The sequence below is a fragment of the Procambarus clarkii genome, chromosome 17 (genome assembly GCF_040958095.1).
Source record: "Procambarus clarkii isolate CNS0578487 chromosome 17, FALCON_Pclarkii_2.0, whole genome shotgun sequence".
NCBI classification, from domain to species: domain Eukaryota; kingdom Metazoa; phylum Arthropoda; class Malacostraca; order Decapoda; family Cambaridae; genus Procambarus; species Procambarus clarkii.
In genome coordinates, this window is record NC_091166.1 from 33,990,278 (window position 1) to 34,015,324 (window position 25,047).

Consider the following 25,047-nt stretch of genomic DNA (forward strand, 5'->3'; position numbering starts at 1 on the left):
TGGGGCTTTGAGGGGACAGCTCAGCCCTGGGGGCCTGCCGTGTGGGTTCCCGGAGCTGGGGAGGGGCTGACTTGGGGGGCCTCAGGCCCCGTTGGACCCCACTGGGGTTTTTTCTACCCTCTGGGCGGGGCTTGCGGTTGCAGGGAGTGTGGTTTTCCTTCCCCACACTCCACGCGAGTTGTTGGGCGTCGGCCCCTCCCCGGGCTTGGTTCCTTGTCCCTTAAGCCCTTTGGTTCTGTCCTGTTGGTGGGTGTTCTCCGGACACTGGTGTGCTTCTTGTCTTTTCTACGGCTTGTTTGGGCATTCAGTTCAACATGTTTTCCCCGTTACATGTGCCCCATGTATTCCTTGGCTTGTATTTCTCTACCTTGTCTTTTCCTCTGAGGCTTCTTCTGATCTTCTGTCTCCCGAGGACATGTTGGGACATGTCCGACAGCTTTTGGTGTTGGTCCGATCCCTTCATTCCCATTTGCTGCCTACATTCTTCGTTCCTCAGCTTCCTTTTGTCCTACATGTTGTGTGTTTTGTTTGTGCCTTTTGGCACCCTTCTTGCCAGGTTTCGATTCTGGTTCCTGGCCTGTTGGCGTTTTCGGAGTCCCGCGGTGGCCCTTCTTTGGAGTCTGTCGGGGTCTTGGTCTCCAACCTCCTGGTGGCTCGCTGGCGTTGGGATGTTTTTCGGTACGTCAGACGTTCCATCTCCTTTTTTGCCGGCTCGGGGTTCCGGCTCTGGCTGCTTGATGGTCTCACCCGGGGTCTTCCCGCGACTCCGCCTCTTCCTTGGCTCGTTTCGAGTCTCCCCTTCTGTTGGTGGTCAGGTGGCTTCGTTGCTGGTGTCCAACCTGCGTGCTTCTTCTTGGCGGTGGTGTAGGATTTTTTGGCGGTCTTTCCTTTTCCTTGTCCCTTCTTAGGTGGCTGTGTTTTTTGGCGTTGTCTTGTTCCTCTCTTGTGGGGGTTCGTGACCGTCATTTTGCCGCATACTGTCGCCTCATATCGTGCGGCGCTGGCGGAGCCGCTTTCGCTTGCGTTCGGTATTGATGTTACTTGTAAGCTGTTCCGCAAGCTGTCTCGTGCTTTGTTTCACCTCCGGCCTGCTCATGCGCCGCCTGTGCCGTCCTGGTCTTTGGGCGGAGTGCTCTTTTCTTTCTTCTCCTCGGTTTATGGTGGCCCCTCCTGTTCTGGTTTTCTGCTCCTTCAGTTGGGGCGGTAGGTTTGTTCATCTCCAGCCGTCTCCTTCTTGTCTGGCAAAGATTGAGATTGCTGTTTTCTGGAGGGGTCCTTCGGTTTTTGTTGCATGGTTGTTTAGGCCGGGGGAGCATCGTGTTTTGTGGCCCGTGGCGGCTCTCCTCTGTTTTTTGCGTGCCTCGGCTTCCGTGTCCGTGGATGCATTTTGGGTTGCGCTGGTTTCCCTTCTTCCCTGTACGCAGGTGCGGGTTTCCCAGGTCGTCCGCAGGATTCTTACGGCTAGCCAGCCTGTGGTCTATTCCCGTGCTTGTGACGTTCGTATGTTCGCACTTGCCGCCGTTTTTGGCAACGTGGCCTGGTTTGACGTTTGGGCGCGGGGTTTTTGGTGGTCGGACAGAGTCCTGGCTGCTCGTGGTCTCGTACTCGTTCCTGGGCTTAGTTGGGCCTGTGTCGCCTTGGGTCGGCGGTTGCAGCCAGTTGTCTCAGGTTTGAGTTGCGGAGCGTGCAGCGACAGCCTCCCGGATGTGTCCCTCTACTTTCCTCTGTGGGTAGTTAGCTCTGGGGAGCTGACTGGGCTCTCCCCAGAAAACCAGCATTGAATGTAACGAAACGCCATTTTCTGGGTGTGACCCGGAGGCTCCCCAGCATCCCTCCCTCCCTCCGATTGGAGGTTTTCGCGTTTTCTTGACATCCAGCCTCAGAACTGGGGTGCGGATTGCCGGCATGGGGGTCTGAGGCTCCCCCTTCCCCCTCCCGAGGAGGGGGAAGCTGCACAGACAGCAGCGCGGTGACGTGTGACGTCATACTAGTTTGCCCGTATCATTTTGGGGAGTTCTATCCACTAGTTTGGCATTAGGTAGCAATTATAACCAGAATAGGGGTTTGTTTTGGGATGCTTACCTTTCTGGGTGCCTGATCCGGTTCATGGCAGACATTGAATGCTTCCAATTACACGGCGGGTTTCTATAGGCCATTGCTCCCCTTGCCTCTCTGAGGGGGCCAGGTTCTGGCTCGTGGTCCCCGATAAGCCCACAGAACTCCATACACATGACTGATGCCAAAGTCTGACATTAGCATATCGGCCTGTATAGTTCCGGGTCACACCCAGAAAATGGCGTTTCATTACATTCAACACTGTTTTTTCCCCATTGGGGAGAATGACCATATATCAATAGCCCCACATTGAGGGTTAATTCCTTTCCACATAATTTTAGGCTGTGTGGGCCTATAAAATCTATTCCACATTCCATAACTTAGCATTAATTCGCATTGAATTCCATTTACCATATGATGCTCCTTTACTAATTTTGTCTAGGTCATTTAGAAGGATATGACAATTGTCTAAGTCTTCTATCTTCCTTAGTAGCTTAGCATCATCAGCAAACATATTCATATAATTCTGTATTCCTTGTAGTAGATCATTTATGTAGATAATGAACATTACTGGTGCTAGAACCGAGTCATGTGGTACTCCACTTGTGGCACTCCTCTGGTTGGATACATTGCTTCTCATTATTGTCCTCATGTTTCTGGCAGTTTGAAAATTGTTTAGCAATGTCAGCAGTCTTCCTGTTACCTTCCCCTCCAGCATGTTCCAGTTTCCAAAACAACCTTTTGTGTGGGACTGTCAAAAGCATTTTTGTTTACTTAGGTCCAGATAAACAGTCAATCCAACCATCTCTCTCCTGTAGAATCTCTATGGCTCTATCATAAAAACCAAGTAGATTTTTTTTACACATGATCTTCTTGTTCAAAAACCATACTGTATATCTGTTATATCATTTCTCCCCAGGTATTCTACATACTTGGTTTTAACTGTTTTCCTAGTGTTTTAACTACCACACTTGCCAATGATTTGACAAGTGTGACAATGATTATAGACCATTATAAAATGGTCTATAATTTAGGTCTTCACTGCTACCATTTTTGTAGATTTCAATTATGCCTTTTTCACAATGTGAAAATATATACATGTGCTCTTGTAAAGGTCTGACAAGACCTAAGGTTGTTGTCAGACTGTTTGCCTGGTGTAAGATGGACAGCAGTACCATTGAATTTCATGTCATGTCACATACCTGAGTTTGAATGTGTTTCTTTAAAGTCATGCTTAGGGCGTTAACTCAGAAATATCTGAAAGATTTGAAATACTTACCAAGATTTAGATCAGAGGGTCTAGAACTTATGTCCCAAACGGTATTATATTGAGCACCCGAATCATGATGTTGATACTCATTGTAACGTGATGTTCTAGGTCGAGATCTTGTTGAGGAGAATCTCCTCTGATCACGTCGTGGCTGTTGGTTGTGAAGAGTTCTCATGGAGCCAAATCGCAGAGGTAATGGGGCAGGTGCCACAGTTTCATCAGGTAGTTTTGTGTAGCCATCATTAGGAATGTATTCCTGCTGATTAGAATTTGAAATCTTCATATAATTAGCCAAAGGTTTAGGTACAGAAGCAGGATTGGAACGCATGCCTTCAATGTCATGTTGATCAGCGGGTCGAAAGGATGGGTTGAGGTAATTGAAGGGACGCAGCTCTGTGGGCGCTGATGGCTTCTTTGGCACTGGGGGCCTGAGAAAGAAGCATGAAATAAACATTTACCATATAATTTTATGACACAGTCAGTGCATATATATTTATGAAAATATTGTAAAATGTGTAATGCCATTTTTTCCTCTAGCTTGAGCTTCTTCACTACCTCAGAGGGTAATTGTGTAGTTTGTGATTTGCATGCATGCAGTAAAGGTCATGTTAAAGCTCATGAAGATAGCATATATATATATATATATATGCATATGCATGCAAATCACATGTTTGCCGTGCTTGGCAGCCCATATACTACATACTTCTCTTTATCTGGAGGTTGAGTATACCATGGAGCTGTGGATTCTGAATGGCAACACTCATTTTACAGGATGACAGGGATTAGATGCAAGGATCAGTGTGGGTTCTGATTCAATTGGTTTGTCAGCCTAAGTATATGGACTGGAAACCCTACCTCAGTTTCTGGGGTGTCTGAACTGAGCCTGTGGGTTCCGTTTGACCCTTTGTGGTTCCTCATGCCTTCTGTGGTGAGCCTTTGTTTGCCAAGGGAGAGGTTTTCATATCCCCCCCTCCCTGTATGAGTTGGATTTGAGTGTGGCTTCCCCCAGGTTTCGCTTCAGTTACCTCTGGATATGCTGGGGATGTCCTTCTGGAGGTTTCCCCTTCAGAGGCTTGTGAGGTGTTTTTTACACAACTTCCTTCCTTCCTTTGCATTCCGATTGGCTTACGGAGGATGTTGGAGCACTTGGTAGTCCTCTTGCTGTGGGTTTGGCCTCAGCCATGGTATCATCAACAGCTCTCCTTAAGCTGTTTGCTCCCATTCTGCAGGATGCAGTAGCCACATTCTTTTCTGCATAGCTTGCATGTTGGCATGCTGTGCTGGCTTTTTCTCTCAATTCAGTCTGGGCCTCTCTCTCCGCTCCTCTTTCCAGAGGATACTGTGGCTCAGTTTTTGTCCTCTGCAACTACTTGTTGGCCTATTCAGCATCTTCTTTGAGATGGTCTGGGTGGGCAGAGGCTGTGCCTGGTACTTGTTGGGGTAGGCCATCCAGTGGCCGAGGAGCAAGTGCTTCCCTCGACTTCTTCTCTGACAAGACATTGTTTAATTGTACCTTGATAAAGGATGTATGCGTCATTCAAAAGTTTTATTTATATTGTACACTTACACATGTATTGGGTCTTTCTTATACCTTCATAAATCTTGGTGTCATCTGCAAATTTAATGATGTGGTTTGTAATATTCTCATCTGTGTTGTTTATGTATATGATAAAAAGGGTTGGCCCCAAAATGTTCCCTTGTAGTGCCCCAATCACTATATTTCTCCAGTCAGATTCATTCTGTGCAGGATGACCCTTTGCTGTCTTTGTTTTATCCATTGTTTTATGTATTCTAGTATTCTACCATTTATTCTATGTGCTTGTAATTTCCTTGCCAGTCTTTCATGTGGGACCTTATCAAAAACTGTGTACTACATCTACTGGAAGTCCTTTGTCTGAATAGTTGGTTGCCATTTTGACAAAATGTGAGCAGGTTTGTAAGGCAGGATTTATTTTTAACAAAATGTGTTGGTTTTACTAGTGTGTTCACTGTGAGATGGCGAATGATTCCCTCCCTTAGGATTCTCTTTATGAGTTGGCAGATATACGAGGTGAAGCTGGTCAGACGGTAGTTTTCTGCAGAGCTCTTTCTGCCTTTTTTTTTAAATAGGGGTGATATTTGCATATTTCCAATCTATGGGATCTATCCCATAGTTCAGAGATTTTGTGAAAAGGAGTTTCAGTGGTAGACAGTTCATCTACCAGTTCCTTTATGACTTTAGATTGAATTTTCCAACACCTGGGGGCTTTTGAATCTTTTAATTTGTCAGTGCTCTTCCTTATTATATTACACATTATGGGAGTATCCCTTAATTTTTTCTTTTCACCTGTTTCAATGATTTGTGTGGGTATTGGGATGTTGCCTAATGGCTAAGTAGCGCCACATTAGAAATAATGTGGCAGCCACTTAAATTATCCCCAAACTATTCCACATTTCAAGAAATTCTATTACAAGTATTTAGAGTTCCAAATAATCCCCCATAATTGCTAATGACACCTGCAATATTCGCTAACCATTAATGACATCTGGAGCAAATCCCCAAGGTTTCCACGAATCACTTAGGACAGCCAAAAGTAATCAGCAAGCTTACCATCGAGCCAAATGATTATCAGTCTATCAAATTAGGAAGCAAACTGGATCCAGCACAAGGTCAGGTGGATGCAGATATAACATGTTGAAGACATACCACAGTCAAATTCCAACTCTCACATCATATGCTACAAGCCTCGCTACAGAGCAGCCAACTAATCCTAGCTTTATATTCAAGTTTTCTGCTCTCGCCCTCACACAAGCTCTCCACATCCAGCCACCTTCAGCACCATATACTACCTGACTCTACCGAATGATGGCTCAGTACAAATGCTCGAGAGATCCCACAGATCTTCAACAACACATGTTTACGTATACGAGTTAACCCTTAAAGTGCGCATCACGTCATATGACGTGTTGGACGTTGTTCCAGTCAACTGCGCATCACGTCATATGACGTGTTGGAGTACTACGCAAGATTTAAACGGGCCGCGGATACACGGGGTTCACCACACCTTCATCAGGGCTCTTGTAAACAGACGCCATTTTAAAAAAAAATCGTGGGCCAAATTCCCGGGTGTTATTGGCCTCAGTATTGAGTGAGCAACCAAGCCTGACGCACGCAGCATGAGCTAACAGCAGTGCTGTTCAGCTTGTGACCACAGCATCGCCTAAAAATGCCTAAATATACTTGTTCGTGCTATTATGTAGCGATGATATTACAGTATTACAGAAGCCCCCTGACTGTGATAAAACTGACCAGGGTTCTGATAATAGCAGGATTGTGGTGATATTTAGCGCTGTGCGCCATGGAGGGAGGAGTAATGCTGTGGGAGGGAGGGTGGTGGCGATGTCTTCTGACTGTGTGTGGCCACCTTTTATTGACTGCACTCACCATACCAGCTTAGTGGTTCGCTGTGGTGAACACAAATGTAGATACTTATATATAACGTGTGTATAGAGGGTATAAGCAGCAAGAGAAGGTTGGGAGCCGCCATTTTGGTGAGGGCGGTGGCGTCGTCTGCACAACGCCACCGTGCAGACGACGGTGTTGTTTACTGGTTACCATGATGGTCTTTGGGCACCATACCAGTTTATTTGTACAAGTATGGTGAATAAAACACGTAGATATTTATATATAATGTGTGTATATAGCGTAATAACACCACACAGTATTGTTGGAGGAGAAATAATAGTGCGTCTGGCCTTGAGGGCGGCAGCCATCAGCTGACAGTGTGAGGTCCTACGTCTTTGTGCCTTTACTCACCATACAAGCTTAGATGTACAGTTATGGTGAACAAAACATGTAGATACTTATATATAATGTCTGTATATAGTGAATTATAGCAAAAACAGTATTGTGGGAGGAGAATGTGGGCGAGTCAGATGACTTGAGGGAGGGCGGGAGTGGCTGGCTGGTACACGGCGGTCACTCCTCATTACTTTTTGACTCATAATAGCTACTTAGTGGTTCGTTATAGTGAACAAAACATGCAGATACTTATATATAACCTGTGCTTATAGTGTAATAACCGACAAAGTATTTGTTCACTGATTGATGAACATAATTGAATCAACAATATGCACACCATATTTTTTAGTACAGCAATGATTCACTCATTTTATTATATAAATATATCAAACTACAAACTATTAAATAATATTACAGCAAAAAAACTATGAAAAATCAATCAGAGACATTGAAATAATTAGGTAATTATCTCTTTGTGGCAACTCCGGCCTGACAGCTTGCGAGCAACAGACCGCCTGGGACGCACACTGAGTCAGCGCCTATAATTTGCCAGACTTCCCCGCCCTATAGCGGGCAATATATGCCACTTACGATTTTTTTTACTATTTTTCCCGTGATCAGTGAACACAAATTAACAGGTTAGGAAGAAAAAATAATTTTTTTTTTTCAAAATTACATGTGCCTGTGGGTAAGAAAGGATATTATACCCCTAGCATGTTAAGGGTTAACAACACGGGTATACAGGTAACAACACACAGTTTAGTGGTTTTTATGTTTATTTAATAGTCTTGGTTACAGCAGTCAGTTGTTTAATGCAGCAGCATCCAGAAAAGGCATGATGGCAACTGAGACAAGGCCTGGACAGGTGGCAGAGCTTGAGTGAGGCGGGGGTTAGAGAGCTTGGTTGCAGGATGAGAGCATAGAGCGTGGAGCTCAAAAGCGGGACAAGAGCTGAAAGCTCAGATATGGCCAGAATCTGGTTGTCTGCTCTGTAATGAGGTTGAAGCATCTTGCGAGAGTAGGAACTGGACTCGACGAGTGTTTCATTGTTACTGGTGAATGTCGATGGTGTTTGAAGATCTGTGGGATCTCTTGAGCGTCTTTACTGAACCATCATTCAAGTTAGACTGATGACACTTCTGTTCTTGGAGCTTATATACAAGCTTCTCCTCTACCTTGTGTAGCTTACGGGGATCAACAGCCCTATGACCCGGTCTCTGATCATGTCTCCTGGTTGGTCGTCTGGTCAACCAGGTTGTTGGACGCGGCTGTGAGCAGCCTGAGGTATTAATCACAGCCTGGTTGATCAAGTGTAAGGATCAGGATCCTCACTTTGGCAAACCGACCAACATAGACAGAACACATGCCTATACACTTGGGAATAGATATCAATTGTAATACAGAGCACCACTTGGTTTCCGAACCCCCTTGGGGACGAGACCCGTCAGTTAACATGTAAGTTCGTAAACGAGAAATAGAGGGAAAAAATAAACTAGAAATGTAAAAAGAAATTGTTCAAAAAAATTTATGAAAAAACTCTAGGGGAAAACATCGACAGGTTCATAGCGTAAATGCGACCGTATTTTGTTTGTACTCGCCAATAAGTGAAGTCCTGATCCGCCTTATAAAAGTCCTTAATTGTTCCAAGCTGATTAAGACGACTGGCAAACATCCTCTGGATGTTTCCTGCCAGCCTGCAGGCACATCCTGCCAGCCTGCCTGCAGGCACATCCTGCCAGCCTGCCTGCAGGCACATCCTGCCAGCAGGCACATCCTGCCAGCCTGCCTGCCTCCCTCCCTGCCATCATGCTAACGGATCGAGTGTGTTAGGCTTATCTTCGGGAGTGAGCCAGTCTCTCCCCCACCACCAACAACCCCCCCCCCCCCTACATCCCATATTCTCTCCCAAAGATCACGCGGTTCAACCACGTGACTATCCCTCCCTCCCTGCTTGCCAGCCTGACTCCCTCGCTGCCTGCCTCCCTCTCTGCCTGTTAGCCTACCAGCCTGCCTGCCTGCCTGCCTTTCCCTCCCTCCCTAATTCTCACTACTTCCCTCCCTTCCTGCCTACCTCCTAGCATCTCACCCTCCCTCCCTTTCTGACTGATTCTCCCCCTCTCTCACTGATTCTCCCCCCTCTCTCATACTGCTTCCCACCTAAGCTCTCCCATCCATCCACCCACCAGTCAGCCATCACTGATGCAATGCGTGCATTTGGAGCTGACATGGTGCACAGATGTTTCTTGATTGTGCAAATATGTAAAACAAAAGCACAGAATGAACATTCCAGCCTTATGACAATTCAAAATAATAGGAATAATAGACCGTGAATCTGTGAAGTCACAGTGGGCAAACTGGACCATCTCCCACCTACCACCACAGGACGTCGTGACGCTTGGCGGACCCCTTCCCACCCGAACGAAGCATGACTCCCCAACCCCAATCAGGAAACTGGAAGTTTCGGATAACTAAAGTTCGGAAACCAAGTGGTGACCTGTATGCTCATATAGAATTAGTATAGAACTTCTTGGAAAATGGAGTTCTCAGGAATAAGTTAAGTAGAACTAAGAGGCATATCTAATTATCTATATTGCAACTAATGAAAGTTTAGAGCAATTATATTACCCTTAACATAATTGCTACAACCTCTCTGAAGTTTTCCATGCTGCTTCCATAATTTGCTCTTCTATTAACTCCCTTCAAGATGTATTTTGCAATTCCTCTCTCATTCCTTCAGTCTTCTCAAAGGTAGTCCAGAGTCATTATCCTGGACCTTTACATGGATTTGTATAATTGTAATCAGTCTTAGAATGTTGTGACCACATGAAGGGATGAGCGTTTCCCCTACATGTATTTGATCAATCATGCCCTTTTCTGATGTTAGCACAAGATCTAGAATACTATTACCTAGGGTGGGCTCTGTCACATGCTGTATGAGAAAGGTGCCTTGAACTAGGTAAAGAAATTGTTCTTCTGCTTATGATGTTAGATTCACCTATTCTATTGTCTCGTGGTTAAAGTTCCTCATTAAATGGGTTCAGGTTTTCTGCTGCCACATTAATTGCATGATTGCATTATATAGATCAATAACTTCCTCTGTTGATGCTGGGTTTGCCCATTAGCATAGTCCCACTATGAATTTGTTACCATTCTGGGATACTATGTCGCAACATACAGATTCTGAGGATTTCATAGTGTTGAATTCCTCCTATTGATTTTCTTATTTAATACCTCATTGGTGGTTGCATTCACGTCTCCTTTAACATATAGCATTACATCACCTGCTCTTGTTGTTTGTCCCTTCTGAATGGTGGATGATACCTTGGAAGATGGAATTTCCCTTCTGTTATGTCTTCTTGTCCCCCATGTTTCATCGATGCCAATAATGTCAGGATTCTCAGACTCAATTTATGCAAACAATACATTAAATTTATTTAGTAGACTTCTCATACAGGAAATCACAATAGTGTGATCCATCTTTGCAAAAATCATTGGACTGGATGGGAATCAAACCAGGGAGATGGATTTGATTCCTGTCCAATCATCCTGTTCCCGACCGGAACAGGAGCCGGTCGGCCGAGCGGACAGCACGCTGGACTTGTGATCCTGTGGTCCTGGGTTCGATCCTGGGCGCCGGCGAGAAACAATGGGCAGAGTTTCTTTCACCCTATACCCCTGTTACCTAGCAGTAAAATAGGTACCTGGGTGTTAGTCAGCTATCACAGGCTGCTTCCTGGGGGTGGAGGCCTGGTCGAGGACCGGGCCGCGGGGACACTAAAGCCCCGAAATCATCTCAAGATAACCTCAAGGAATCATGGGCCACCGCATGAGGTTGTGACCCATGATGTTGGTTCGATCCCCATCCTGCTCAAATGATTTAGGCTTCTTATGTGCAGAAGCAATTTAAACTCTTGACAGTGTTCCTATGAGGCTGAGAGATTGCTACATACTGAGAGATTCAATATTGCAATATTAAGAGGTTTTTCTATCGTTGCCTCAGTGATTTGCTGATCATTCTTACTCTCATCTTTCCAAAGTTTCAGTTTTGTTATATTAACACTATAACTTTGTTAAAACAAATGCAAATTGTCAAAGCTCATAAAACACCTATTTAAAATGCCACCAATTTATTTTTTATTATCTAAATTTTGTTTGATACATCTAGAAGAATGTTCTTGAAACTTGGCTACATGTTTCCCTTTCCATCTGTACCTCATAATTCACTTTTACTCTTTACTATGGTTTTGTATTATTTCTAGTTTGATAAAGCTATTTCTCAGACAATCTTCTCCATCCTTTAATAATCTGTAATAACATTTACTCTCAGGCTCAACCACGAGATGCTTACCGCTCTTGGGTCCGTGGGGCTTGATGAATCTCCACGTAAGCATCATTAGATATTCCTGGAGCAAATGATTGCTGGTGCTGCTGTCTCTGCCACTCTCTGGCTTGTTGTTCTCTCATCTCTGCCCGTGCTGCTGCGTCTGCACGTGCTGCTGCTTCGGCCACTTCCAAGGCTGTCTTCTTGTTTTGCTTCTGTCAAGTAACACGTTCAGATTAGCTTAAGTGTCACAGTTAGGAAAATTCATTTTTACTTCATGTATGTCAAAATAAGATGGGGCAGGTGCTGCATCTTATTCTGACAAATTAAACTGAATCTTAAATTCAGTTTAATTCTTTTGTATACAACTTATTGCATAGAACTTAATGAAGTGACAATTCTGGATATTTAATTTTTATAATTATTCACTTTGTTCTTTAACTTGTTTTATTTGCAAGAAGTTTCACTCTGAAGAGAAATAATCACAATATTTATATTATACAATTATTTTGCTGCTGATAGCAAAAGCCAAATCAATAATTAAAGTTGAGAGAGAGAGTTAGGTAAAGATATCCTAAGAGAAAATTCATGGTCAGCTTAATTAAGTAGAGGCAGTTACTAAAGGATTGGAAAAGTACAAAGAGGAAATAAAAGAAACATATGCCAAGTTGTAAAAAACAAACAATCAAAAAAAGTATGTTTGAAAGTCAAAACAAAAATGAGCAAGAATCAGACATTAGGCAAGGAAATAACTATTATTTGCCTAATGAACTATTTTCAACAGTATTTTTGTGCAAAAAAAACTGATAGCAGCAAGTCCATTAAAAAAAAATATCATCTAGGAGAGAATAAATAATTGAGAAAATAGTAGCTGTAGGAGAAGGCCTCAACAAAAGACAATGTCAGTGATTTTAGAAGCAGCAGCAAATATGGAAAAGACAAGAATTGCCCCTTAAGGGTGACAGTTAATAGTGAAACAAATGACAGACATCCTTAGGAATACTAAGAAATTACAAAATGGTGAGGATAGGAAACCTTGGTCATTAAGGCAAGGCATTTCAAAGATAGTCAGGAGTTAAAACTAAATCTCGTTGAAGCAATACTGTACGTCTTATGATGGGTAGGAATGGGAAAGAAACAGTCTTTTCTACAAGGTGATAGGGACCAGAAGACCCGTAAAATGGTACATAAAAGCAAAGCAACAAAATCATCAGTAGAAGGGGAAGTAAAGGAGAAAGGGAGTGGGAACATATTCCTGATAATCGTATATACTAATGTAGATGGACCGAGATAAATAATACTGGAGCTAAATTATATAATACAGCTAAATTTGAGAGATTATCGCACTAACTTGGAAAAAATATTTTACATGAGATAATATTCCAGAGAGGACTACTTAATTTGGAGATGGGACACAAATTAGGAGAGGTGGAGAAGTTGTCGTGAATGAGGGAAAAAACACCTGAAGGTAAGAGAATTAATAATAGACATCCCCACAAGTAGTCTGTTTGAAAAAGGCTAATGTTTTCTACCAATGTTTAAGATATATGTAAGACCAGAGTCACTGAACTACTGTACATACAAGTATCAATAAGCCTATACCCTGCAGGTTAATTAAGATTATTCAGATTTGGCTAATAGAAATATAATTTTGTATCCAAATACTGGCATAAATTCAGCAAAGGGAAATCCTACTTGAAATATACATTAGAGTTCTACAATAAGATGAGAGAGAGAAGAGGAGGGGAGGGGGGGGGGGTGGATTAGGCAGCCGGCATTCCCTCTGACTGGATAAAAATTTTGTGTATCCAGGCTACCTGGTTGACACCTGGTTGATGGGGTTCTGAGAGTTCTTCTACTCCCCAAGCCCGGCCCGAGGCCAGGCTTGACTTGTGAGAGTTTGGTCCACTAGGCTGTTACTTGGAGCGGCCCGCAGGCCCACATACCCACCACAGCCCGGTTGGTCCGGCACTCCTTGGAGGAATAAATCTAGTTTCCTCTTGAAAATGTCCACGGTTGTTCCGGCAATATTTCTTATGCTTGCTGGGAGGGTGTTGAACAACCGTGGACCTCTGATGTTTATACAGTGTTCTCCGATTATGCCTATGGCACCCCTGCTCTTAACTGGTTCTATTCTGCATTTTCTTCCATATCGTTCACTCCAGTACGTTGTTATTTTACTGTGTAGATTTGGTACTTGGCCCTCCAGTATCTTCCAGGTGTATATTATTTGATATCTCTCTTGTCTTCTTTCTAGTGAGTACATTTGGAGGGCTTTGAGACGATTCCAATAATTTAGGTGCTTTATCGTATCTATGCGTGCCGTATATGTTCTCTGTATTCCCTCTATTTCAGCAATCTCTCCTGCTCTGAAGGAGAAAGTGAGTACTGAGCAGTACTCAAGTCGGGACAACACAAGTGACTTGAAGAGTACATCCATTGTGATGGGATCCCTGGATTTGAAAGTTCTCGTAATCCATCCGATCATTTTTTGGCTGTCGCAATATTTGCTTGGTTATGCTCCATAAACGTTAGGTCGTCAGACATTATTATTCCCAAATTCTTTACATGCTGTTTTCCTACTATGGGCACATTTGATTGTGTTTTTTACCCTGTATTATGTTTAAGGTCCTCATTTATACCGTACCTGAGTACCTGGAATTTATCACTGTTAATCATGTTATTTTCTGATGCCCAGTCAAAAACTTTATTAATATCAGCTTGAAGTTTTTCAATGTCTTCAGCTGAGATAATTTTCATACTGATTTTTGTGTCATCTGCAAAGGATGATACGAAGCTGTGACTTGTATTTTTGTCTATATCTGATATGAGAATAAGGAAAAGCAGCGTTGCAAGGACTGTACCCTGAGGTACAGAGCTTTTAACTGCACTTGGACTAGATGTTATAGTCCAAGTGTGTAGGCTGATGCCTACACACTCTTACACACACACAGGCTGGTGTGTGCGTGTAAGAGTGACATGCTGGAAAAGTACCTCTCAGGAAGGAAACAAAGGACTACTATTAGAAGGGAGATTTGAGTGGAAGGCCTGAACTGTTTGCCTCTGTTGATCCACCAGTAATTATTGGGGACCTGGTTGTAAACCAATTAGCAAATTTTGTTATGTGGAAAAGAAGCGTGGGTATGACTTCAAATGAGTATTCTGCTCCTGTATCCAGTATTATAAAAATAGGTGCTGGAAAATTTAAAGAATCTTTTGAGCAAATTTTTAATTTTATTCTAACAATGAACAAATATTTATATGTAAAATCCTGTCAATACACAGAATTTCCGAAAATGATAACCAAATTGAGATCTTGTGTATGGAACCAGACTAACCTTCGCCAGACGAGCTTGTTTGGTCCTCTTGTGGTAAGACTTGCAGAAGGCATTGAGGCTATTGCCAAATTCCTCTATGTTCACGAACCAGAAAAATAACAATCGGATATACATGACCAGTATCCAGCCTGCTGCAGATTTATAGGCCTTTCCTTTTGATAAGTCCTGTAGAGTGCAAACAAAATAAAAGATTTTCACAAGAGTTGTCTGTGAATGTGTTCATGAAGCTATTAATAGATATAACATGAAATCAGCAACCAAACAATGCAATTTTTACAGTCTTATAATTTCCTAATAAGGGTATATTAACATTTTGGTTATGTTGTGTTTTTGCTGGGAAGTCTTCATTATCAATAACAAAAGAAGATTGTTAGTGGGTACGAACTATGATATCCTGGATGTAGAAGACAGTGATGGTGAGGTCCATGACGATGATGGTGAGGGTAACTAGGAGCCAAGGGATGTAGTAACCCCACAGTTTCCTGGCATTGCCTGCAACGTTGGGTATGGTTATTACATCTGCTGGAGCTGCTCAACGCCAGGAAGGGCATGTGGGGTATGGACAATGGTGGGATGATGGATGAGTTGCTATTGTGGATAAGTGGCATGTTGGATGGTGGATTAGTTTGGTTGCCGGTGAGTGGGCTGGTGGATCAGTGGGATAGTGGATTAGTTGTTAGAAGGATCAGTAAGATGGTGGATTTGTAATTACTTAAGTGTAGTTACAGGATGAGAGCTACGCTCGTGGTGTTCCGTCTTCCCAGTACTCTTTGTCGTATAACACTTTGAAACTACTGATGGTTTTGGCCTCCACCACCTTCTTACTTAGCTTGTTCCAACTGTCTACCACTCTGTTTGCAAAAGAAAACTTTCTAATGTTTTTGCAGCACCTTTGTTTCCTTAGCTTGAATCAGTGTCCTCTTGTTCTTGATGTTGCTGGTTTCAGGAATGCCTCATCAATTTGGTTGATTCCTGTTTTATTTTGTATGCAGTGATCATATCACCTCTTTTTTCTTCTATCTTCTAGTTTTGGCATGTTTAATGTCTGTAGTCTCTCCTCGTAACTCCTTGTTTTTCAGTTCTGGAATCCATTTTGTAGCATACCGCTGCACCTTTTCCAGTTTCTTTATGTGCTTCTTGCGATTTGGGCATCATACAACTGCTGCATATTCCAGTTTTGGTCTCACAAAAGTTATGAACAGTTTCTTTCATATCTCACTATCCATATAATCAAAAGCAAGTCTGAAGTTGGAAAGCGACCCATATGTTCCTCTCACAATGTTCTTTATGTGTTCCTCTGCGGACAGCTTACTATCCAAAACCACCCCTAGGTTTCATTCTTTATTAGAGTTCTGTAATTCCATTCCACATAATTTGAGTGTGTGTGTGTGTGTGTGATAAGAAAGATGGCTGCTGTGTGTGGGTGTGGGGGGTGTGGTATGAAGGATGGCTGCTGTATGTGTGGGGGTGGGTGTGTTATAAGAAAGATGGCTGCTGTGTGTGGGGGTGGGTATGTGATAAGAAAGATGGCTGCTGTGTGTGGGGGTGGGTATGTGATAAGAAAGATGGCTGCTGTGTGTGGGGGTGGGTATGTGATAAGAAAGATGGCTGCTGTGTGTGGGGGTTGGTGTGTGGTAAGAGGGATGGCTATTATGTGAGTGAGTTCATGAATATGTATAGGTTCATGTGTGGGAGGTGGACAAAAAGATAAATACACATTATACGAGCCCATAAATTATTATCCTAAATAATACATGATAACTGGACATAAGAGCATGTCATATCTTAAATTAAAATTAAATACAACAATAATTTCATAATTATCCCTAATGTAGGTTGATTTATATAATTCTGGTCTCTCAAGGCCAGAATGGCATGATGCCACTACCTTACCATAGATCATGATGAAAGCTGCAATGAGCCATAGTGAGTGGAGGCTCAAGTAGGCAATCTGGTAGGTTTGGTTATCTTGTACAGTTGTATGGGATCTCGACGCTATAGGGTAAGAAGAGATCCACCACGGGGCTGTGTAGTTATAGTGTGATTTGCATGACTTCTCGTCTGTGTGGATATAAGATGAGAAGTAACTTATAACATGGGTAGATTATGGTCTATCACATGGTTTTCTGATCCCTAGAAAATTTGCTCTAGAACTGGACCACAACGGTCTCCAAACAAACCGATTTGCATGTGTTTGAGGCAGTTAAATATTTACTAATTGTGCACCTCACACCCATCCAGTGGATGGCAGTTGGTAGTTTACAGTCATGTGCATGCACTACCTACAGTCAACTTGGGATATCTGGTCAGGATTTCTGCTATTACAACATTTTTAATTAAGTACTTTCACATTTTTTGAACATTTACAACCGAATTATCTCGTTATTTTATTCACATTAAGATTTCTCATTAAATATATTTTATTCAAGGGGTGATATCATCTTATCAAGTGATAAACATGTCATTGTAATTTTCATCCGTATGATTAGAGTTAATTAACATATGTTCAGAAAACAGATTTAGGGCATCAATCCTTATATAAAACTTCTCGCTCGTGTTCACCCACCAATAATGGGAGACCTGGGGCCAGATTCACGAAGGTACTTACGAAGGTTTTTCTTCTTAGCTACGAATGTTTTCCTTCTTAGCGCCTTCGTGGCGGCTACGTTGGTATTCAGGTAGCTACACTAAGTGGAAAAACCTTCATAAGTTTGGTCCGGGATCTAAGTGTGGTTTCGACCACTCGTAGCTTTACGTAAACTGGATATAACTCAATTTTTCTCTACTACATAACATTGGGATCGATTTTAAGATTTTGGAACATAAACAAAAGATTATAAAAATTGAATCTCGTGAAGAGGAGTCCTTCGTGTTAGTTATATATGCATTCTCTGCTTGAAACTTTGAGTAAATATGTCTTTTATGATATCAGAATTAGTTTTATAATAGCAAGATATTATACCCATAGTTATTAAGTAAATAAACACTGGTGAACATGAAATATGAGAGGTGATGAGCCCTGCCTGATGGGATCATTTACTATCACCAAATGCCCCTGTTCACCTAGTAGTAAGGGTGTATCTTAGCTATACATACCCATTTCTAATTTATTTAGTTTGGTTTTATTTTTAAATTAAATCTGGGTGAGACAAAAAAATAAAAATATGCTGCACAAATGATGTTAGGTAAGGAGAAGGGTTAAAATGTCAAAAACTTTATTCATTGAATACTTAAAGCTATAATTATGACAATATGGACTATTAAAAAAGAAAGAGGGAAGTAGGGGTCCAAGACCTCTTCCTGTTACACAATTTGGCTGTGTGTAACCAAACTAGAAGTGCTCTACAAATCAAGGGACCCAGAATGTGGAATGACCTCCCGAAGCATGTCAAAGGCTGTACCTCTCTCAACCAGTTTAAGAGTAAAACCAAGTACTACCTAATTAACTCCATGTAACCTAACTTACCCCCTAAATGTCAACCCATGTCTTGCTATTTTTTAAACAATGCTGTTCACCAACGTGTACAATTGCTGATTTCTGTTATGTTACCCCCCTTCATTTTTTATTCCTTCTTTCAACACAATTTATACCTAATCCCAATTACTATTAAGTTTTAGTCTAAGTGTTTTTTCCCCCACACCTTGCCCGAAATGCTATGAGTATTAGTGGCTTTAGGTATTGTATGTACTAGCTCTGTCTATAAATCCAACATTATGTTTGTAAATCAACTGTATGTACTTTTCCTGAATAAAATTTATTATTATTTATTTTTTAATCAGTAAGTATTAAAAGAAGGCACCAAGCTGGGAAGGCTATGTAGCACCATTGTGTGTAACAATAAACCAAATTTTTTTTAACAAATAATGCACCTGTATGGTAAAACAAATCCTGTCAGCTGTACAAATATTGATGCAGTTATTTAAATAAAAAACCAGCGTTGAATGTAATGAAACGCCATTTTCTGGGTGAGTTCCGGAGGCTCCCCGGAGCTATCCATGGCTGATATGGATACCCTAACTATTTTGCATCAGTCGATGTGGGTGGAGTTCTAGGCCTACCGGGGACCACGAGCCAGAACCTGGCCCCCCTCAGAGAGGCACGGGGAGCAGTGGCCCATAGAAATGCACATGTGATTTGGAGCATTCTATATCTGCCATCGACCGGGACAGGCACCCAGAAAGGTAAGCGCCACAAAACAAACCCCTATTCTGGTTAACAACAAAAATTGACAAATGAGTGGACAGAACTCCCCCAGGAAAACGAACTAACAAGCATGACGTCACACGAGCCGCGCCACATGTCTGCGCAGCTCCCCCCTCCCCGGGAGAGGGAAGGGGGGAGCCCCTTCCCTCTCTGGGCGCCGGCGATCCACCGCCCCAGTTCTGAGGCTGGATATCAAAACCGCGAAAAAACCCGCCGACCGGAGAGCGGGAGGGTGCCGGGGAGCCTCCGGGACTCACCCAGAATATGGCGTTTCATTACATTCAACGCTGGTTTTCTGGGGGGAGCCCCTACGGCTCCCCGGAGCTACTTCATCAAAGACTACCTAAGAAAACAAGGGGACATACCCGGGAGGCGGTCGGTGAACCACTCCTCAACACTAAGTCGAGACAACCACCCAAGGACCCCTCCGGAAAGCAGCAGGCACATCATTCACCAGAAAAAAGGGAGAACAGCCGCAGACGAAGAAACCTATGACCATGACCATAGGAGCCAAAAACCACTGCGCCTGAGAAGAGCGAGAAGCTCTGCCACACGACCCCCAGAGGCCAATGCCAACATAAAAAGAAAGCCGAGGCAAAGCAAACCTGACCCCAAGGAGCCACAACCACCAAGGAGAAGAAAAACAGGAGAGCACCCTGTCCAAAGACCAGGACGACACAGGCAGTGCATAAGCAGGCCGGAGGTGAAACAACGCACGATACAGCCTGAGAAACGGCACAGAAGGAATATCGATACCGAAAGCTAGCAGTAGAAACCAAGGTGCCAGACCCAGGAACGGCCCCAAGTGCCTCTTTATCCTCCGCAAGCCAATCCTATGACAGCCCCAGGAGGGAAAAGAAAACGCAGGACCAAAACGAAAATGCCACAGACGTGCAAGTCCACCGCCACAAGTGCAGCTGACAGGGAAGGAACCCACATAAGGAGCCGCCCCGCACCAACATCCCGCAGAAGGGCAGGAGCGAAAAGACTCATTAAGAGGAGCAAAATCGCCCCCAGGAAAACGAGTAGCACCGAGACAGCGCGAAGAGAAGAGATGCACAAAAAACAAGAAGGTCAAACACCCAGAAGCTGCCGGGAAGAGGACCCACAAGCCCTAGAAAGGACCGGAGGGAAGCTCAACTGAATGACGACAGACGTACCAGAAAACGGGAAGGAGCAAAACCGTTCCGAACCTTCGAGAACAAAAAGAAGCAAACACAAAGGATGAAGGCACAAAAACCCCGTCGCACCCGAGACCAAAAGTCATGCAGAAACCCCAAGAAGAGGGGGACATGACGGAGAAGGCCCGTCCCGGAAAAAAGGGGCGAAGACCGTAGAAAAGCACCCACCGACAGGACAGAAACAACGAGCACAATGGACAAGGAAACCGAGTCCAGGGAGGGGCCGATGCCCACAAAGCACGTGCGGAGAGGGGGAACGGAAAAACCCCACACCACAAAATTGTAAGCCCCGCCCAGAGGGGTAGAAACACCCCGGCGGGGACCAATGGGGCCTGAGGCCCCTCACGTTAACCCCCACCCCAGCCCCGGGAACCCACCCTGCAGGCCCCGGTGCCGAGCTGTCCCCTCAAAGCCCTAGCATCAAGAAAAACCCCGGGGCAGCCATGAAAAACACGAAGGAAGGGAGCCCACTAGGCTCTGGAACTTGAACCGAAACCGTAGGATAGGCGAGGGGGGAGACGAAGACCCCAAGCTCGTCCCCAGCCAGCACAATGAGGCGAGGACAAGACAGAGAAACCAAGGAACATGGAAAAACCAGGCTTGGCACAGCAAAACCGGCAAGGAAGGAGAGCCCCAGAGGGAGCACGGAAGGGCCGAACATAATGCCACAACCAACCCCGACACGCAGCTCCAGTACCAAAACCGCAGCAAAACGTCACCACACTCCCCTAGGAAGCGACAGAGAAGATAGATAAACCGTACACGAGTGGCACACAAGGGGACACAGGCGGAAACCGAGCACCCAACTGAGCCGCAGGGACGGTAGAAGAAATGTGTGCAGTGTAACCAGCAAACAAAGGAACACATTAGGCAGCCCAACATGGGCTGACCCCATACACAGCCCCAAGAGCAGAGATGAGAGCGCCCAAGAAGCACAGAATCCGCCCGACAGGCAAACGACAGGGGAGAGGCGGAACCAAAGAGCCAGAACCCAACCTGCAAGCACAAGGAGGCGAACACAAAACCTCCGACACAGGAAAACGTACTACCAAACAGGCACCCCCACCATTGCACTGCGGAACAAGGTGGAGGCGGAGCCCCGAACTCAAGCAAGGTTAGACAGGCATAGGAGAGGGGCAGGAGGAGTACAGGCAGGAGTCGCCTCGGAAGGGCCAAGAGGCCACCCGCACACACCCGTGAACCGAGGAAGGAATCAGGTGGAGAGAACAAGAGCTGCCCAGTATGGGCTAATAGCCCTGCAGTAGGCACCTCGGGTGATACGGTCCACGTTTTCAAGTACGTATGTACACCCATTCCTACTCCCAAAAACAAAAGCAGCGTCAGGACGAAGGAGATGCTAAACCGCACCAACTCACCTGCAGAACATAGGCACTGAAGGGCCATGACGCAAGCCTACGAGTCCGTAGCCGCCAGAGGTGGCCAAGGCGCCCATGCTGGAGAGGAGGAGGGGAGCAGCGAAGGAGGCTCCCCACCCTAGAATGCAGGGAAAAACCTTGCGACTTCCCCACAGTGGGACTCCAGAACACTCCCAAAGCAACGAGGCACGGATAGGATTAAGAAAAGAGCGAGAAGCGAAGTCCCCCGAGAGACATGGATGCAGAACCACACTGTGCACACCGCCCGGAACCAAAACAAACTCCCACGGCGCATGCGCAGGACGTGAAAGAAAAGTAGCCCAACAAGGCGAGAAGTAGCCCAACAATGCGAGAAGGAGCCCAACAAGACGAGAAGTAGCCCAACAAGGCAATAAGCAGCCCAACAAGGCGACAAGCAGCCCAACCGGCGACAAGGAGCCCAACCGGCGACAAGGAGCCCAACCGGCAACAAGGAGCCCAACCGGCGACAAGGAGCCCAACCGGCGACAAGGAGCCCAACCGGCGACAAGGAGCCCAAACCGCTACAAAGGAGCGCAAACGGCTACCAAGGAGCCCAAACGGCTACAAGGAGCCCAAACGGCTACAAGGAACCACAACCCGTTCTCGCAAATTTAATAAGTCAATATTGACTTATTAAATATGTGCATAGGTGACATACTTAACATAATAGATACCCTTAAAAAGATTCATAGAAAACACCGACCTTACCTAACCTTGTTAGTATCTTAAGATAAGCATCTTATTGCTTCGTAATTACAATTATTACCTAACCTATAATAGGTATAGGTTAAGTAATAATTGTAATTACGAAGCAATAAGATGCTTGCTTAAGATACTAACAAGGTTAGGTAAGGTTGGTGTTTTCTGTGAATCTTTTTAGGGGTATCTATTATATTTAGTATATCACCTATGCACGTAGTTAATAAGTCAATATTGACTTTACGAATTTGCGAGAACGGGTTGCGAACCAGTACAAAGGCAAACTCCGGGACACGCAGGAGGTAAGCCGCAAAGGCCAACCGCACCGCAGGCGAAGAGATGCGGGTAGCCGAAAACCTCCGGAAGACGGAACCAAAAAAGCACAGGGACATGGAACTGAACCCGGGGAGGAGCAGAACCCAAGCCCAAATCGTACACAGAGGGGGGAAAGAAAACCCCACTCCTCGCAACAGTAAGCCCCGCTCAGAAGGACGGAAATCCAGGCGGGGCACAATGGAGCCCCAGGCCCCCAAGGCCGCTCCTCCCCAACCCCAGAAGCCTCTACACCAGGCCCCGAGGCCGAGTTGACCTCCAAAGCCCCAGCCCCACAAGAAAAAGCCGGGGCAGCCGAGAGAGCTGGAAGAGAAGGGGCCCAGTGGTCAGACCCCGGAGCATCGGCCGGAGGAACAGACTCGAATGCCTCCGCAGCTACCCCGGATGGGGCAACCCCCGAAACTGCCCACGTCTCAGAACCCCTAACCCCGCCCCGACCCCGAAGCCTAGAGATGCGTAGGGGCCGGAAGCAGGAGGGGAAAAAACAACGGGGGAGTGGAAGGAACCAAGGCCGAAGCGACCAAAACCCCCAAGTCTGGGTCCCAGCACAAAGCGGGGCAGCATCGGGGCGTCCGGGGAAGTGATAAACCCGAGCGCGTTGCAACCTACCTACCCTGCAACGCGCGAGCTGCCTGCACCCACGGGAATTCATCAGCAGACTGGGTGAATGGAGTCACGAACAAGCAATAAAGCTCGCAGGACTCAGGGTCGAATGTGTCACCGACCCAACAGGCAGCATGACGGAGGCAAAAACAAGGAGAGTCACCCTGAGACAAAGGGACAGAGCAACCCTCAACTCGCACAAAGCGAGAGGGGACGCAAGGGTCTCCACTATCGGACCCGAGAGCCCCCGGGGGGTTTCCCAGGGCCCCTTAGACCGGGTCTGCTAAGGGTTATCCCAGGCAGGGCACTGTTAACCGGCGCCTCAAACTACCAAGCAAACTGCTAAAACTGAACCCACGGGACGTGTCCACCCGTGAGGGCGAAGCGGGGGGTGCCACCACACGAACGAACCTAATATAAGGGGGGGAACACAAGGCAGACCCCCTACCAGGCAAAAACAAATATAAAAGAAAAACCACACGTGGACAACGTACCCAGAGGGAACAGAGCTGGCCGCTGTCATAGGTGAAAACTAGCTACACAGTACCCTGCGCCCCACCAGTGCTATAACTACCACTTACCCCAAGGTAGACAAGGGAGTAAAACCCCCAAACCCTCGGGGCGGCCAAACGCCAAGCAGCGAAAAGCCAACAGAGGTAGACCCAAGGTGACTTGTGGAAGGCAACCCCAAGCCCCAAGGGCGGTACTTACAGGGCACTCAGGGAAGGTGACCCTAAGCACATGCAGCCCGAGTACCTGAGAATACTACTCCCAGCTCACACGACCACCGTAAGAGCAGCACTGCAAACAAGTCACAGCACTGAGACAAGACCGGAGCTGGAGCCACACGACCGTGCATTATCCCATCAGCCGAGGAACTGGGGCGGGGATCGCTGTTGCGGGGGTCTGTGGCTCCCCCTTCCCCCTCCCGGGGAGGGGGAGCTGCGCAGACACGCGGCGCGGCTCGTGTGACGTCATGCTTGTTAGTTCGTTTTCCTGGGGGGAGTTCTGTCCATTCGTTTGTCGATTTTTGTTGTTAACCAGAATAGGGGTTTGTTTTGTGGCGCTTACCTTTCTGGGTGCCTGTCCCGGTCGATGGCAGATATAGAATGCTCCAAATCACATGTGCATTTCTATGGGCCACTGCTCCCCGTGCCTCTCTGAGGGGGGCCAGGTTCTGGCTCGTGGTCCCCGGTAGGCCTAGAACTCCACACACATCGACTGATGCAAAATAGTTAGGGTATCCGTATCAGCCATGGATAGCTCCGGGGAGCCGTATGGTCTCCCCCCAGAAAATATAATGAAAGAAATATTACTGGCTTATTTTTATCCTATCTTTTTGTACTGTACAGTATATCCAAGGAAGTGAAAAATTGAGACATAATGCACAATTTAATGAATGATTAGCAGTTCAAAAGAAATATGACTATTACATATCAACATGAGATCTTAATGATCCATGGTCAACATGATTTAATAAGGATAATACAGTATTTGTAATAATACAAACTATAATTTAAAATCTTTATTACTGATTTTTTTTATTAAGAAGATTAGGTATACACAGCAATGTGCTGCTACCCTATTCTATATGGAATATTACACAGTGTAGATAAAAAACTAGCTATAAGTTTATCTAATACTCCCATCTCACAGGATGGTTAGACATACATGGAATCAATTTAGAAAATGTCAGCCTCAATACAAAAAAACAAATCAACTCTGACTAAACAATTCTTCGTGATTTTCACAAGAGGTAAGCACTGAATCATGGAAACATTATATTATAATTACTCTTACCAGTTTCTACAAGACTCCTCTCAAACAATGTATTTTTTAACATGTTTAGGTATACACAGCAATGT

At 45.1% G+C, this 25,047-nt stretch overlaps 1 protein-coding gene across 4 annotated transcripts in view; it reads right to left on the reverse strand.

The window, feature by feature from the left end:
• The window catches only part of LOC123772375 (uncharacterized), a 40,425-nt gene that overhangs the window by 5,406 nt on the left and 9,972 nt on the right, over positions 1–25,047 (reverse strand). For all 4 annotated transcript variants that reach the window (XM_045765463.2, XM_069325805.1, XM_045765464.2 and 1 more), the window contains exons 4-8: positions 16,659–16,826; positions 15,151–15,257; positions 14,766–14,930; positions 11,455–11,642; positions 3,335–3,753 (exon numbers count right to left, since the gene is read on the reverse strand). In XM_045765463.2, the coding sequence (XP_045621419.2) occupies positions 3,335–3,753; positions 11,455–11,642; positions 14,766–14,930; positions 15,151–15,257; positions 16,659–16,826 (1,047 nt within the window). The remainder of the gene's footprint in view (positions 1–3,334; positions 3,754–11,454; positions 11,643–14,765; positions 14,931–15,150; positions 15,258–16,658; positions 16,827–25,047) is intronic.